The 17,266-nt window shown below is 42.8% G+C and overlaps 1 protein-coding gene across 3 annotated transcripts in view; it reads left to right on the forward strand.

Moving 5' to 3' along the window:
• The first annotated feature begins 2,197 nt into the window (after positions 1-2,197).
• Positions 2,198-17,266, forward strand: part of PCYT1B (phosphate cytidylyltransferase 1, choline, beta) — a 30,793-nt gene continuing 15,724 nt past the window's right edge. For 2 of the 3 annotated variants that reach the window (XM_030468356.1, XM_030468360.1), the window contains exons 1-3: positions 2,198-2,417; positions 14,576-14,675; positions 16,216-16,332. In XM_030468356.1, the coding sequence (XP_030324216.1) occupies positions 2,301-2,417; positions 14,576-14,675; positions 16,216-16,332 (334 nt within the window). In that variant the 5' untranslated portion in view covers positions 2,198-2,300. The remainder of the gene's footprint in view (positions 2,418-14,575; positions 14,676-16,215; positions 16,333-17,266) is intronic. The other variant, XM_030468362.1, reaches the window with a different exon arrangement.

The following is a 17,266-nucleotide window of genomic DNA, read 5'->3' on the forward strand; positions in this document are numbered from 1 at the left end:
AAGTTTGAGGTCTCTGTTGGGTTTATTCAAGATTTTCAAGTACAGATTGGTCCTTCTAGGGGTTTTGCCTTAAAATGAGGATGCAATTAATGTACACTAAGCAGGATAGCAATGTACCTGGATGTTGTAAATGTGATGAAGATTTGATCCATCCAGTATAGAGAAAATAATCCTTCTGGCAGATTTGGACATATTAATTCATGTTCAGAAATAGCACTGGCCTACCAGTGCTACTCTGCTGGAATCAGGTTAGCATGCATAATATGGCAAAAACATAACAGAGGTTTTATAGGTGCTGTTGTCTACAGGAAACTAAAGTTTGGTTAGTTACAGTTGTGGACATTGATGAAGGCTCCACTAAAAGATTTCAAAAATATGAATGGGCAAATAGAAACAGAATAAAAAAAAAAAAAAAAAAAAAAAAAAAAAAAGAAGAAAAAGAAGAAAAAGAAGGAAAACAGAATCTGCACAGACTATTTGTCTCTTTAATGTTCAATTGCCAAAGAAGCTCAGAGAGAAATAATACTTTCCATTTGAGAAAGAAGAGGATTCAAATGTAACACTTAAACATATTATTTTTTAATATTTTTCATACTTTGAGAATTATTTCAGTTTGTGAACTGAAATTCCATCTAGAAAAAGCCTCACCACCGATAAGAGGGGGCCTTCCTAAGATTTTTTTTCCCTCTCTCTGTCTATTCAGTGAAAACCTTGGAACTGGTGTTAAGAGGACTGGGATCATGGTTTCCTGGCTTGTTTGCATGTGACATTAATTTAGGCACCCTGAGACAGGATTGTTATGCATCATATGCCTATTGAAGCCCAAGCAGCTGTTGCCAAGAGCTCAGTCACTGCAGGCAGTGGTTGTACATCCCTGTTACTGCTGAAGGAATGGCAGGAGGACGCCCAGGAGACCGTTCTTGGCCTAGTGCAGGATATTCAGTTACATAAAAGAAATTAGATGCACGAACCTCCCCACCCCTTGCCCCGCTGTTCTTTTCCACGTTGGCTGACTTGTAAGGATTTACAGGAGACCATCTGTTCAGCTTCTCCAGTCAAACCTAATTTTTATTTATTTGTCCTAGAGGCTAAGGAGGGCACACTCCATCCTTTTTTAAGCTTATTTTCCCCCACAGCTAGAAGAAGATGCAATTTAGGATGTCCTATCCAAGGTATCCAGTACAGTGACTAAGATCATCTGAGCCAAGGTTGCCTGTGACAAGTTCCATTTGAACAGACATGACAGACCCCCACAAACTTCCCTCTGCTGTTGTTTCAACTCTCTCTCTCTCTTTTAACGAGGTACACATTTCTTCATCGTGCTGTTCAAATAGAAGGGGGATAAACAAATAAAGTGACGTCACTAACCCAAAAACCACGTATTGCACCCCCAAACATTTCATCCGGACTCCGAAACGGCGCTTCCCGGGGTGGGGAAGGGGGCGACCACTTCTGTCCCCACCCCGGCAGACGGTGCCAGGCCGGGGCCGGTGCGGGGAGCCCTGCCGCCTCTGCCCCTCCGTCTCACCCCAGCCCCGGGGGTCCCTCCCGTCCAGCAGCCGAGCGCGGGCGGCAGGCGGGGGCACTACCGGGGGCGCTACCGGGGGCTCGGCAGGCGGGAGCTGTCCGTTCAGCACCGCGCCCGACCCACCCCGCCACTACTCCCTCCCTCCCTCCCTCCCTCCCTCCCCTCCCGCCGTCAGTTTTGAACGAGTCTAAACCATCCCCGCCGGTCACCGGCAGGACCCGCGGGAGGTGTACGCTGAAGCGGCGCAGGTTGGCGCCGGGGGGATACGCCAGCGCGCCTAGGTCTCGCTGGGTGCCTGCTTCCCATATGCCCGCACCGCATCGCGGTGCGGGACACTACGCCGGGCCCGCCGAGCCCGCCTGCCCCCCCGCGCTCTCTCAGGAGGGCACACCCCGCCTCGGTGCGGAGCGGGGAGGATGCGCTCCGGGACCATTTTGTTGCGGGCCCCCCCGGTAGGGCTGCCAGGCAGCGGCGCGGCGGGGCCGGGCGGGCGAGGGTAGGAGGCGGTGCCGGGGGGCGGTGGTGGCGCGGGCGGGCAGCAGCCAACCAGGAGGCCGCATGCAAATAAGCGCGGCGTGCCTCGCGCGGAGAGGGCGGCGGCGCGGCGGAAGCCCTGTTGCCATGGTGACGAGCGGCGGCCGTACCCGCCGGCGACTCCCGGGGAGACCCCCCGCGGGGCGGGCCCACCGTGCGTGACGGCGGAGCCCCGCGCGGGGAGGGCCCGGGTGGCGGCGGCGGGCGGTGGCGGCGGCGGGAGAGGCGGCCGTCGGCCATGCCAGTGCTGGCGCCCGATGCTGAGTCAGAAACAGGTATCCCGAAATCCCCCTCTGAGGCGCGGCGCTCGGAGGCCATGGAGGAGCTAGAGCACACCTGCCCTCAGCCGCGCCTGGTGAGTCGGGCCCGGCCCGGGACAGGGCTCGGCCCCGCCTCGGCCCTACCGCCTCCCGCCTCCACCGGGATCTGCGGGGCCGCGGGACGGTGGGCGAGGGTGATGGGAGGGCGGGAGAGGCCGGTGTCGTCTCACGGCAGGTTCCCTTTGTGTAGCGCCGCGCTCCCGCGGGGAAGGGAACAGCCAGGGCGGCCCTGGGGCCGCTGTCCCCGCGGTTTCGGTGCGGGTCCTATCCGGGCTGTCCTTGGTGGGCTTTATCGTGTGGGGACTGCGGGGAGTACAGCGAGAGCCAGGCTGAGTTCGTGGGCCCTTCTTTAAAAGAAAAATAAAAGAAAAATAAAATAAACCCAGCAACAAGGGTGCGTTTGGGAAAAGGTGTGGCGAGGTCCTGTCTGCCGCAGTTAGGCACGCGTGAAATAGCCGGAGCACAAAGCCACGTTTCCAGCTCAAGTAATGGAGAGCATGTGACTCGGTCAAGCCGTATTGCAACCAAAAAAAAAAAAAAAAAAAAGAGCTGCATGACTTTAATAATGAATGCAGAGGAGCCGCGTACACCCCCGGGAGCCGGGGGCAGGGAGCGCTGGCCGGTGCCGGCCTCCCCCCAGGTCGGTACACGGGGCCCGGGTCGCCGCCGCGGCTGTCAGAGCCGGCAGCCCCCTCCCGCCTCCTCAGTGTCCCGGCCGGGATCTCAGCCGGAGTTGGTGCGCCCAGGAATGGTATAGCCCACTTCTGACAACTTCAGAGCCCTGTGAGGAGTTTCCTCGGGGTGTGTGAGGAAGAGTGGCTTGGAGAGGGGCGGTTCTGGGGGGAGTGACAGTAAAGATAAGCGCTTTTCATGTTCTCCTTCACATGGTGTGGGAAACTTTGCAGGGCTGCTGTATCCCAGGAGTTAAAAGTCTAGGAACTGCCTTTTTTTCATGTGCTAATTTAAAATAATTGCTTTTTTACTTAAGTCTTTTATTATTCTTGTCAGAAATGATTACTCCTTGTCCTGATGTGGTATGTACCATTCACAAAGTGGTAGAAAAATAATCATAACAACACCTATATGCACATGCAGAAATGCAGAGGCAATACCAAGGTGTGAGAATGCATGATTGATGCAACAGTTTAGTACTGGAAATTAGGTAATTTAATATCAGAATTTATTCACAGTCCTAGTTAAAATGTATTTAAACATCAAACTTCAGTAATTAAATTCAATGCTGTAGATGAAACATTTTTCTGATCTGACAAGAAATAGCAACACTCATTGAAGCTGCCCTAAATTAATGTTTTCTACTTGCTAGTGATATAATTAGGATCTGCTTTAAAGAGGACTCCTAATATGTTCATGGAAAGCTTTTGGAGCTGTTTCAGTAGGGAAAGTTAGCTTGTGTTTTTACTGTAGTGTGTTCATACAGGCTGTCTAAGATTTCTCTGTCAAAAGCTCAGGGATAACAACCCATTTGAATATTTTACTCCATGCAGTCTGACATCTTAAAAGATTTTAAAGAAAGAAGTGACAATATGATGCTAGTATTTACGGTATCACACGTTCCATTGTAATTTCTATGGAAATTAAGGTGACAGCTCGAGTACAAGAACAAAACAGGAATTCATTATGTTTTTTTAGATCTTCCTGAGTACCAGTAAATTAATAATGGACAATGGAGATTTTTTGAGTAAAGATTTATGGAAAATGTGGCCTTATAAAGTGATATTTCTCGGTCAGCTGATGTACATTATCTTCAGGGACAAAAAAAAAAAAAAAAAAAAAGCCTTTTGAAGTGTAATGCAACACTTGATTAGTTGATTAGGGCCTAAGGAGTGATGCAAGCAATCATAGTCATGTCTTAAAAGCCATGAATTCAGAGCTGGTGTCTTGAAGAGTCAAAGTGAATCACTCTTTGACAGAGGAGCTAATAACATGGGTATCAAGTTCCTGTCAGATCTTTTTTAAGATCTTCAGTACTTTCTCTGATCTCATTCCTTTGAAGGCAGCATATATAGTGGTGGGTCAGTAACCAAGTCACTTACTTTGTTAATATAAATGAAAGAGGGTGTCTCAGTTAATGATTTAGTATTTTTTTATTATCTTGGACCCTGGGATGGTACCTCAGGATGGGTTTGGTGCCTCAGAGTGATATAACTGGTGCATCAGTAACTGTGATTTTTACATATGGCTATTCATTGGTTACTATGTGTCCTAAAAGTAATTACCTGAGCTTCATAGTTCTTAATATAGGTTTATTTTAGGAAGCATCTTTTGTTCAGACAAGAAATATAACCAGAATCACACTAAATTTTAGAAAATTAAAAGGGGGTTAGTTCTTTTCTGAAACAGTTGCTGTCATCCTTTTCATTAAAAAATGGAGTAACTTATTTAAAGCCTTAAAATTGTGTATATTTTTAATGGATATCTGCCACTAGATCCTCTGATTTTAGGCAATGGAGTCTGCTAGCTTGGCAGGAAGTGTCACAGTAGGACTAAAGAAAACCCCTGTATCCTTCAAAGAGCAGGAAAACAGGGGACATTGAAGGCAATTTTCAGGTAAGTTTCAATGTGTATTGAAACCTGATCTTTTCCAGTGCCTAGTACAGCTGTGATATGAATTGCCAGATATAAATTTTTCCCCAAGACACTCTTTGGGTTTTCTTAACCAACTAGAGCATTAATGAGCAGTCATGCCTCAGTTTCCCTGGTCCATCTCTCAATCTTTACCTTCTTTATTTTCTCAACTGCCATGTGTCTGGATGACAGAAAAACCTGAGTAATCTCAATACACAGTAGAGAAACAAACTACTTTGAGTTGCAGGTTTTATCCATAGTGGTGACTTTAGCAGTTTTGTAGCGAAGAAAAAAACCAAGCACAAATAATATTTCTTCAGTCCTATTTTTATAGTTTTGCATTTATTTGTTTCTCATCTGGACCAAACTTCTGGGTTTGGCCACTCTCTGATCTACCACTGTCCCATCCATTTTTTTAAAGTGAGCATTGCTTCTCCTACTTAAGCCCTAGGTATTCCATGGTTTGGTCATGGAGGCCTTCATTCTTTTAAATGGAATAAACATTTCTGCCAGTCATCATGGTGGATGTTTAAGTATGGCAGTTGTACCTGGACAACTTGCAACAAGCTGCAGAACACAGCTGGGCTGTGGATGTTAGCCTGAGGATCCCAACCTTAGGCTTTGCCTCCATGTACCTGTACTAAAAAGGCCTGTAAGTAAGGCAGGCAGAGATACCAAAGAGGGAAATACCAAAGAGCAAGAAGAAAGCCTTCTGAATTTTCTTTTTCCATAATTTATGTCCCTTGGCATCAAAAGTTTGACTTTGATCCCCAAGATTGTGGTCCCACATATAGGCAGCTCCTTGAAGGATTGCTGTACACCACTAGAATTACCAGTCCTCACCCTGAAAGACAGAAACAGGCATTTCAGGACACCTTGTTCAGGAAGACAATTCCAGGTAGTGTCTGTCACAAAAGGACATTTGTAAGGACATTTGTAAGGAATTTGTAAGGACAGTGCTGCTGATAAAGCAAACTGAATACACATCGAAACTTACTTGAAAACAAACTTCAAAACTTACTGCTTGGTCTCATCTTTCCCTTTAACACACTGAAAGCTTCTTTTCCTTGTATTTCATGTCTCTGTCATCCAACACAGGCCTTAGTGAGAATATCTGGAGAAGTACTGTTGGGACCTGGGTACCAACGTCCTATTTTTAAAACTGGCTGAAGCCCTTAGGTTTATGCCAGCTGAGGGAATGCAGGGCAAGGAAACATAGGTTTCCATCACAGTACCTACCTCGTTGTACTTGGAGTCTAATGTGAGATTAAGCCCAGATCAGGAGCACAGGCTGCAAATGATGCAGCACATGAAGTTAGGCACAACTCAGGGAACCTTACCTAGCTAGGTAAGCAGAAAACCACCTGATTTGCCAAGGTGAACTACAAAGGAGGAGAGGGGAGTACACAGGTAGGTGATAGGTTTGGTCTGTGCTTGTGGGGATGTTGGTGGTTACAGGACCAAGCAGAAATTAAGCAGCAGTTTTTGTGAATTTAAAGGAGACTGAGTCTGTCTTCAAGGTGACGTAAAGAAGCAGATAGGTGCTTTTTGCTCTGGCTGCTCTGTCCTTGGCAATGTGACACCAGGAATAGCGTGCTGTTCCTGGGATCATGGTTCTGTGACATCTGTGCTGCCATTGGGCGCCAGTTCTCAGAAAGCTCTCTCAGAAAGCTGTGACCAGATTCCATTTGCCTGTGCAGGAAAGGGTATCAGCACCCTGTGTGGAAGTGCCCAACTATTTTTTTCTGCTTAGCATCACCACAGCCAGGACAGAGAGACTAGCTGGAGACTTAGGATCTATCCTCATGGCAAAGCGTCAGGGACATTTGAGGTTCACTGTGGTAATTCCAGTGTCTGCTCCTGCACTTATTTCTACAGCCTTGTCTTATGATTCAGAGACTGTAGTCTTTTACAGTTATATAGAAATCAGGCACCAAATACCTTGGGATGGCTGAATCTGTAGTACTTTGGAGAATGAGACCCTGCTGCAATTGAAGATCACACTTGTTATGTCATTTTAGGGGTCAGCTGCATTAGATATTTTGTATATAGATTTTTAGAAGAAATTAGAATATATTAGTGATTTTAAAATCAAATTATTCAAGTACATTTGGAAAATATTTTTCTTAATTTTTATTTTATTTACTGAAGGGTAGAGGAGAAAATTTCAGTACTTTCCTTCACTGGAGCTGTGTAATGATTTAAGCTGGTACCAGACTCCCCTAGATGCTTTCCCTGCTGCTGCTGTCAGACAATGAGATGTTAAGCACAAAATCTGAAATAATTGCAAGAAAAGTGTGCATTCCTTAGATTCCTATATTATCATCCTTGGGTGCCTTGGTCCCTCTGCCTGCAGTGTTTTGGGCCGGGCTGATGCAACCTCCAGGGTTATTTCAGATATTTTACTTCCATAGAACTTCATACTTACCACTCTGTGTCACTGAAAGGTATGTGCAGTTTTAATCAGAGGAGCTAAGACTAATTTAGGGGGTTTTACTGTGGTTACAAGGAGTCCCATGCATCTGTCTGTCTCTTACGTGATGTTATGACTTGGGGGGTCTGCCATCTGTTTATTTCAAAGTGGAATTAAGCATAAATATATGTGTAAAGTGCTTACATCTGAGGAACCCAAAATTACTTTATTTGACCAAATATCTTTTTGGTCCTTAACAAGTTTGAGTTTTGCTCTGAATTAGTTTTTGTTTTCATAAATGTTGGCTACTACATGGAAGCAAAACCCCATAAAAACATGCCCAATGTGGTTTGGACTTGGGAACATGTAGCAGTCTTTGCTACACTTAAAGAAAGTGGTGCCTGGAGACACCAGAAATCTACCGTGATATGCACATCAAAGGGAATGCAACTGGTATTGCCACAAAATGGCACAGTCTCTACAAAAACATAGTCTCTGCAGTATGGATTTCTCAGCTATACAGTACTAAAGGTATTTCTGCCAGATTCACAAATGACACAAACACAGAGAGCAAACAGTACATTCCATCCATTGCATTCCTTGCTTGCAAATGCATATTAGAAGCAGCTTTAACTAGGAGAATCTTACCAATTTCTTCAGCTGTGCTCTTGTTACTATGAAAGTTTGTGTCATATATTTAAAAAGCAGTAGAAAACCATTGTAAATAGATTGTCTCTTCACCCCCCTCAAAAACATACCCAACATTATAATGTAACATATGTATGAAATGTAATAAGCAACTTGTCCATACATGGATGTGAAGCAGAAGATGTACAGAATTAGAGCCAAATACTATCTACTTGGGCAAGAAGTATGTGTAGTGTATAACCACATGTCCAGGATTGTGCACAGTCACTCAGTGCAGGCAGAACTGTCTGTCCCAATATAACTTTACTTCCATATGATCTCTCCTTTCATGTACACGCATAAGCAGACAGTGTAAAGTGGAAGAAAAGCTGTTGTGAAAGGCACTGGATGAATCAGGGATCTGTTGGAGAAGCCCAGTGCACTCTATGAGAGAACAGTTCTTCCCAGGGTGCTTCTGCTTGCCAGCTGCGGAACCAGAGAGAGTACATGGCTCCTCTGCAGGAGGAAAACCAAGGTTTTTTGTTTTGCTTCAACATAGCTCTATTTTCAGTAACAGTTTATATGAAATGCTGTCCTACATATGACATGAAATAATTGGTAGAAGCATAAGTAAAGATTGATATCTGGGCCAAATTCACCTGATATCTTTGCTATAACTGAGTTGATTTCAATAAATTAGCCCTTGAATATGTTAAAACTGAAGTTAGATCCTTTCAGGTGTGTACCCTAAGGTACAAGTAAAAGAAAAATGTTGGTATTAGAAAAAAATATGAACTGACATCTCAAATTTCTGGATTGATCAGTAAAACACAGCGTGGCATTAGAACAGTGGTCATACATTTTTTGGTCTGTTGACCATGGGCAACCCTCAGCATTCTTCATGGGTGAGCAAAGATCTGCCATTCAAATTCCAAAAGCACTAAGAGCAGTTTGGTTCTGCATTCCCATTGCAATGTCCTCGTTTTGTGATGGCATCTGCAGGCCACTGTCTGGTAACCAGTGCCCTGTTGAAGGAGCCACATATTTTATTCTGAAACATTGCATATCCCTCCTTGATGTCAGGACATCTGATGGCTTGGGTAAGTGTCTAGCCATCACGTTGGAGGACATGTAGACTCAGATGCAGCACACTGCTTTAGCTGCAGTTTGTTCTTTCTGTGAGTCCTAGCTGGGTCACCTGTATGCAGTGTTCCTTCCAGCTGTGCCAGGGAAGTGGGCTCAGGTGTGTAAGGTGCTGAGGGTCACACTTCTTTTCTAGCTGGTGGTCACAGAGATTGAGGTGCTTCCTCAGTGGTTCTTTCACTTGAGCTCTGCTTGACTTGATGCCCATTCTACCTCTAGGATAGATTTTATTTTCTAAATAACATGTTCCAGTTCAGTCAAAAGTTATGGCTGTCATGCAGGAATCTTGTCATAAAATTCCTTGGCCTTTTGCAAGTATTAGACTAGATTATATAATTGTTGTTCTAGTTTCATAATCCATGTAAGTATATACATCATTATGGTTGAGAAGGCTGTGGAAGCTGCTTTTCTTCATTCTTCACTTTGTAATTGCATCTTGCTCTTGTTACTTAATACTACTGCCAAGAAAAGTATATTTGATTGAAGAGAAAGCCCAAGAAAGCAACTGAGAATTTAGAATGCTTGCAAACATGTTTAATTTTTTAAAAGTTACTATTCTTATTAGGTTGGTTCGCCTTATTTTTGGTTTACATCCACCTCCCTGAGTCACCAATTGGGAGAAAGGGCTGGATTTTCTGTTGGTATGCAAGTTAATATTGGAACTGTAAGCAAAAAGTTTAGCAGGAGGCATCCACCACCACTGACGTTCATTAGCAACTTAACTGGTCATAAATTTACCTGTTTGGGTCAAGGTTACTAAAAGTACTACCTGAGAAAACACGATTTTCCTTTTTCACGATGTTTACTCCCCGAACCTCTCACTCACGACCTTGGTAGTCCTGAATACAGCCTTTCCACTTGCAAAAGGTATTCAATACTTGAGGAGCTGAGTATTCATTTTTAGTTCTTTCGCAAGAGCTTTGATGGTGTTTTGCTTTTAAATGTTCCTTAAAACCGATGTCAGTGTTTCCTTCTCTGTAATTACTGTTTGCCAACATCAGGAGCAGGTTTCCAAAATAATCTTTCCTCATAGGAGTAGATCTTACCCACGTGATTTGTTCCAGTGAAATCAGTTATCTGTTTTAAATACTGCCTCTGAGATAAAAGGAGATTACAGCATCAGACCTCCCACAGAATTTGTCTGCCAGTTTATAATGTTTTGTAAGCACTGGCCCAGCCTGCTCTACCAAGCTTTGACTGTTGCAGCTGTGCTGGTTCAAGGTCCGACATTTTCTCAGACTTCTGTTGCTGGCAGAACCTTAGATGACAATATAACTGTTCTCTTTACCAAGAGAACAACATTTTTGTCTATGCCGCTCAGTGAAGGAGGTAGTGAAGCTGTGTGAATCAAAAAGAAAAATAAAAAAATAAAAATGAAAGCGTAGCTCCTTTCATTAGCACATTGCATGCAGTCACCCTGTGGGCAGAGTTATAATGGCAGATGTGCTATGGCATACATGGGTCTGCATTTGCCCATTTTAAAAAGTATTTTTGTTTTCCTTGTTGCTATGAAAGAAAACCCAACCCAACAACCAAGCATATGGAAAACAAGCAAACAATAATGCAACTAATTGTTTGCTTTTGACCTGTTATTTCAGTGATGTGACTCCTGTTCCTCTACCAATCATCAACCACGTTCCTTTAATCCGTTGAAAATATAATCAGTGAATTTTTATCTGCTGACTAGCAGCTAAGTTAAATGGCTGCAGTAGCCAAAGAGATTATGAAGAGTAATAACAAAAAGCTACCATCAAGATATACTTGAAAATAAGGTGCTTCTGGCTCTCTTGTAGCACTGCATCTGACCGCCAAACCAGCCCAGAACTGCCTACTGCACTGTGGTCTTCTCTCTGCACTGTTGTCTCATTAAATATTTTGGGGTTACAAAGATATTACTGGGTGTAAACAGAGCTGTGGGGTGTTTGCTAGGAAGCCCTCCTTTACCTACCTTCCATATTTTAACTTCTTGAAAATTCATTGAGCATCATTGTGTTATTTTGCAAATTTGTGAGAATGCCAGTAAGACACAATTTAAACTTCTTATAGAATGAATGCTTCTGATATGCTAGGGTTAATGGTTAGGATGGTTTTTCATATATTCATTTTTAGGAAGTGATTTAGTTATAATTGAATGCAGTGTCTTTGTTCCTAGGAAAAAGGATTTGCAGTACAAGAGCTTTTAACATCTTATGTGAATATCACTTACAATTCCTAATATTACAATGACTTCTCCATTTTATGACATCTAACAGGCTTTCTTTAAAACACCACATATTAATAATATAGTAATGATGTGGCTTTTGGGCTGCTTAAATGAAAGCAAGGTCTCCCTGCTGATACCAGGTATAAGGTGCTTCTGTCATCCAAGAGAACCATCAAGTGTGAGCACCATGTAAATGATTTTCTGTTTTTATCTATTCAAACTCTAGAAATGTGAAGAGTTATCAGCTTGAACACTCTATAAACCCCCTTGCAGGTAACAGAGAAGGGCAACAAAAATCAGAGCTGTTGACCAGCTGCTGTACAAGGAACAAGTAACTGAGGTAAAGCTCTTGAGCCTGGAAAATATGACTCAGGGGAAAAAAGAGAGGACTATGAAAGTATGAGAGGCAGGGAGTAGGTAACTACTGATGAATTTACTGAAGCTCCCACTACAAGAATATAAAAAAAATAAGAGGAGGCAGGTGCTGAAGAAGCAAAATGAGGTAATTCATGACTGGGTTCACACTTAAGCTATAGAAGACCCTGTTACAGAATGATGTAGTTCTCAAAGGCTTACCTTGGTCCCAAGTACAAGGCTGATATGAAGTGCTTGACTAATCACAAAATATAAATGCCTAGAAAATAAAAAGGGTAGAGATGAAGGGGAAAATCTAGAAGTAGATTTAGATTAGTAGATATTACAAAAATAGATTTGTACAAAGTCTTCATCTAACCATCTGATTATTGGCAAAACTATAGCAAGCTTCTAGAAGTACATTTATGGATTAACCAAAGTGAAAAAGCTGTTACATAAATTATTTGTTCTATTCTCCTGATTCTAGTTATTACTGACAAGAAGCTGGAAAGAGTGCAAGTAATTATATACAAACTGAAATAAGTCTGATAAATTATTTCTGTTTTTAAATTTATTGAAATATTTTAGCATAGTATACAAACGAAGTGGTCTCATTTTACTCATGTTTTTATTAAGCTCAGGAATGATTTTTCTAGGTCAGATAAAATAAATCATATTTCATACTCATTGGGCAGCTGTTGCTGTATTTCACTTGATCTGTCAGCACATGAAATTTATGCATTTCTCTTTGTGGCTTCGATAGAATATTCCTGATTTTAATCTATTGTATTTAATGTATTACCATATGCGATGAGTGAGAGGCATAAGAGTATGGAGAATATTGCCAAGTCTGGTTCTAAGCCTGTGGTCATAAAGTAGCATTTAATGATGAGCATTTACAAAGGCTGGAATGATGGGAAGCTAAAAGAGGTGGTTCTTTATTGAGCAGAGACTGAAAGAAAAATCTCACTGTTGCAAAGGCATTTACAGGGATAAAAAGCACAACTGTGTTTGCCTTGGGGGGAGGGAGGAATCTTGCTACAAACCAGGCCTATTTTCTTCAAATAATCTCCAAGGAAACAGCCTCTGCCAAGGTAGGATCTGATTACCAGTTGCAGGCCTCAGACTATAGCCATTATTGTTTTAACATTCCTGCCTTCCTCTATATCCCGGCGGGAACCAGGCTGTATGGGCTGCTGTGTAACTTGACCTTGGTTGGAGATAAAAAGACAGGTTAGCACACAGTGATCACAGAGCTAGGAGCAAAAAGACAGTATTTAGAAAATAAAGGCAGGAGCTGGCACGGTATGATTATGTGTAATGTTCTACACTGTGCAACGTGGGTGGCCCAGTGAACAGTTCCTATCCATGGAACCCAGACAGAAACTTGGACTTGGTCATAGTTGCTCCATTTTTAGCCTCGTCTCTGAAGAGATACTGTGATTTTCTGGACCATTTGAGATCATGAAGAAAAAAAGAAAAAAAAGAAAGAAAAATTTAAGTAGAAAAAAAAGAAACCTGAATGATTTTTTAGTGTTTTTGGTAATCAAAATGAGTAGTAAATCAGCAGACAGAGATGGACATGAGTCTTTAAGTCTTTTTTGCTGTCTTACTACTGTCCTCTGAACAATAGAGCTCAGCAGCAATTGGGCATGAACATGTCTTAAAGTGTCTCACGGATGCTAAAGAAAATAAATGCTCAGTGATTAAGCATTCAGTATCTAAATGTTGAAAAAAAGCATAAAGGAGAAAAGAGATTCTGTTGCAACCAACCATGGGTGCTTAAAGCAATTTAGCAACTATACATCCCACAAGTGGTCACTGTCAAAACCCAACCAAGCCACAACTGCAAGGCCACAGGTCCCAGCTAAATCATTAAATCATGGTGGAAGCACAGTAAGTGTTAGATTTTCTTTGCCTTTTCTCAATCACAGCCTCATCTCACAAAACCAAAGCAAATCAAAACACAGCTATGGTTACATAAAGCTTTCAAGCCAAGAGCAGCAGAAGTGTGTTTTCCATATCAGACCATATGGCAGATAATAAATATCTGAGGTTCTGATCGCTGATAACTTCCTACATAGGCATGGGCAGAAAATGTAATTTCTTTAATCAGGTTTCCTGACACATAATGCCATGCCATTCTTCACACATCCTCACTATCCCTTATATCTTTAGGTTAGAAGCTTTGCTGAGCAGGTACCCTTGTGGTGCTCTGATCACAGTTAAAGCATTTTGTTATTACAGTACATGCCAGATCGGAGAAAGGAGTTGTATCTCAGTTAGGTCTAGTGAGGTGGGACTTCTGCTTGCATTCTTGCTTGTATTTCGAATTGCTCCTCAAAATTACGCAATATTTTGATTAAAAACCACAACAAAACAACCACTGGTCCCAGTTACCTGCACTAATGTCAGTGGAAGGAATTGCCACCTTGTGAAGAGGTGGCTCATTCACGGCTTTCTAAATCCCAATTATTTTTTCCAGCTGTTACTTGCAGGTAGTGGAATACATTTTGCATCTTAAGCCTTTGGAGTCATTGAGAGCAAATCAAGGATTAATTTGCTTGGGCCATCAAACCTGAATTTGCCCTGCAAAGAGAAAAATTATGCACTTTTACCCATCTCAGAAATGCTTGAGCTTCTCAACAGAAACAAGGAATTAGGTTGTATGATGTGTTTGGAAAGTGTTATTTACCTCATCATTTTACCGGGCATGAATTGTATATGATCAGGGGTGACCAGAAGCAAAAAACCCCAGAGAACAAATCAGCAATAAGCCTGGTTACAGCATCCTGCCAAGAGTAGTTTTTTTAACTACTTGATGGAAAAAACAAATTTGTTTTCTTTATGTTTTTGCCCCTTTCCAGACGCTGACGGCACCGGCTCCGTTTGCAGATGAAACCAGCTGTCAGTGCCAGGCTCCCCATGAGAAGCTCACCATTGCACAAGCCCGCCTGGGAACACCAGGTATGTGTAGGGAGACCATGGGTGCTCCCAAACTGCAGGTTCTTCCTTGCAGACATCTGTCAAAGCTTGCTTCTGCTTTTCCAAGCAGAAAGGCCTGGCTGGTATGTGGTGCTATCAGGTCATGGGACAGAGACCCTTATCTTCTGTTAGAGAAAGCAAGACAAAACATCTCACATCCAAGTTTGATGTTTTTGTGGATGTCTGCATATTGGTTAAACGAAGGCTTGCCAGCCTACTCCAGCCAGCCTGAAACCTGTTGTGTAGTGACTTCCTCCTGGATTATCTTCCCATACTGCCCCTGAATAAAGGAAAACTTCTTTCCTGGGTATTCTTGTTGATCTCATCAGACCTTTATCTGGACATTTGTGATTGGGCTGAGGAAATGGGATGATTTGACATAAAGCACTTATTTTACTTATTTAAAATAATAAGTATGTACACTTCCTAGGGTAAGCCACAGCTTCCAAGTCAGCTCTGTAAGGAACAGTGTTCTCCTGTGTAGCCTGGGATGTTGTGACAGCAGAGACATCTCTGTATCACTGAAGTACAGTCCACAGAGGTTGGAGCTGTGTTGTTCTCACCTCCTCTGCCCTTTTTCTTGGAGCTGTCAGGTGTGTTATTTGGTAGTCCTTTTTCTATCTGGAGGCTGCTACTGAAGATACCCTACAGAAAACAGAAGTTACATGGGTGACAGCAGGAGGATGGTGAGGAGAAGAAATGATAGGCTTGTTAGAGAGAAGGGCTTGTGGGAAGCATGAAGAAAGAGAAGGGAAAGATTTTTGTTGCAGAGGTAAGCAATACCTTTTCACAATGGTAAGCTGTGGAAAAAAATAAATTCACAGACCAGAAGGAAGGAAACAGGAGATGATAGAGAAAAAAAATTAAAAATCTAGAAGGCAGAACATAATAGAAAGGCAGAGAGAAAAGAACAAGACATATGGTGGAGCTCTGAATGAGGCAGGAGGATGACATTTTTGCTAAATTAGAATACAGGGATGATGGATGATAATAAATAGGCTAATCCTGAGAGAAAACAGCAGAGAGTACAGAGAAGAAAAAATAATGAGCAGGATAATGAGCTGTTTGGAGACAAACTTTTTAGCAGAGCCTGTAGCAATGGGACAAGGGGTAATGGTTTTAAACTAAGAGGGGAAATTCAGACTAGATATAAGGAAGACATTTTTTACAGTGAGGGTAGTGAAACACTGGAACACACTGCTCAGAGAACTGGTAGATGCCCCATCCCTGGAAACCTTCAAGGTGAGGTTGGACAGGGCTCTGAGCACCCAACCTGATCTAGTTAATTGTGTCCCTGCTCACTGCAGGGGCTTTGGACTAGATGACCTTTAAAGGTCTTTTCCAACCCCAACCATTCTGTAATTCTATAAAACACTACAGCTGTACCCGTGGTGCCTTTTGAACATCAAAACTGGGGTAAATCTCCTCAATGATCTGACCTAGGAACAAAAACCTGTCTAGTAGAATTAAGTGCAACTAGGTTTGGGACTGAAAAATCACTGTTGTGTTTCTTTCTTCACAGTTGACAGACCTGTCAGAGTTTATGCAGATGGGATATTTGACCTCTTCCACTCTGGCCATGCTAGAGCTCTTATGCAAGCCAAAACTCTATTCCCAAATAGCTACTTATTAGTAGGAGGTAAGATCAGAATTATTTATTGCACTAGATTTTTGCTTCACCATCAGAGTTATTGCTGTACTCACACCCCCAGCTGTTTATATGCTATGCCTTTGAATGCTGCTTTCACTCTGGGGGCTTTCTATAGGTGATTTGTCTTGAATTATGCCTCACAATTGCATCAATTAAAGTAAAAGTCAAATTCTGCCCTCAGCAGCACAGGCATCATTCCCATTCTAGTTAAAGCCGGTGCCTGCATGACTCTGAGCTTAGAATAGCTCCATATGAATAATTTACCTTTTTCAGTCATTACTCAAAATTGTTCAAAGATGAAGATGAGTGAATGAGATCAGCCACTCATTTATTTCTGCCTCTTTGGTCCCTCCACCAGCCAGGCTCAGCCCACAGCCCCTGGCTTCTGGGACAGTACTCTGTGTGTAGCATCAGCAGAAGAGCTAAATCTGGCCTTTTAGCACCGGAGACCCAAATGCAGGTCAAGATTTGAGAGTAGTTTTCAGCTCACAAATGTCTCTGGGCATGTTACATCCTTACCAGTGGTTTGTGGGTCTTCTTTTTGCCATGAATATCTTCTCCTTTTTGCTGTGTGTCTGGCTTACAGCTGTTCAGCAGTTGGTACGTGCCTGAGGAGTCACGGGAGGATGGCTGGGTCCTGCCTAGCTGGCTGTGCAAGCCCTGCTTTTTTTGTGAGGCCTCATAAACATTCATTTTGGTTCCAGTTTTGCTGCACCTTTGGGGTTCAGATATGCCTTCCATAAAGATTTCACAGCAACCTTCTGCTGCTCAAATGCTTACAGCAGCAATAATAAAGCTAATGTGAATACAACCTTCAGACACTTTATTAGACACACTGTATCTTTGTCCCAAATCAGTTTAAAGGCAGGGGGGGAAAGACCAAATATAGAGGTAAAGCAAAATCTTCTTATAAACACAGTAT

The sequence above is a fragment of the Calypte anna genome, chromosome 1, assembly GCF_003957555.1.
Source record: "Calypte anna isolate BGI_N300 chromosome 1, bCalAnn1_v1.p, whole genome shotgun sequence".
NCBI lineage: Eukaryota > Metazoa > Chordata > Aves > Apodiformes > Trochilidae > Calypte > Calypte anna.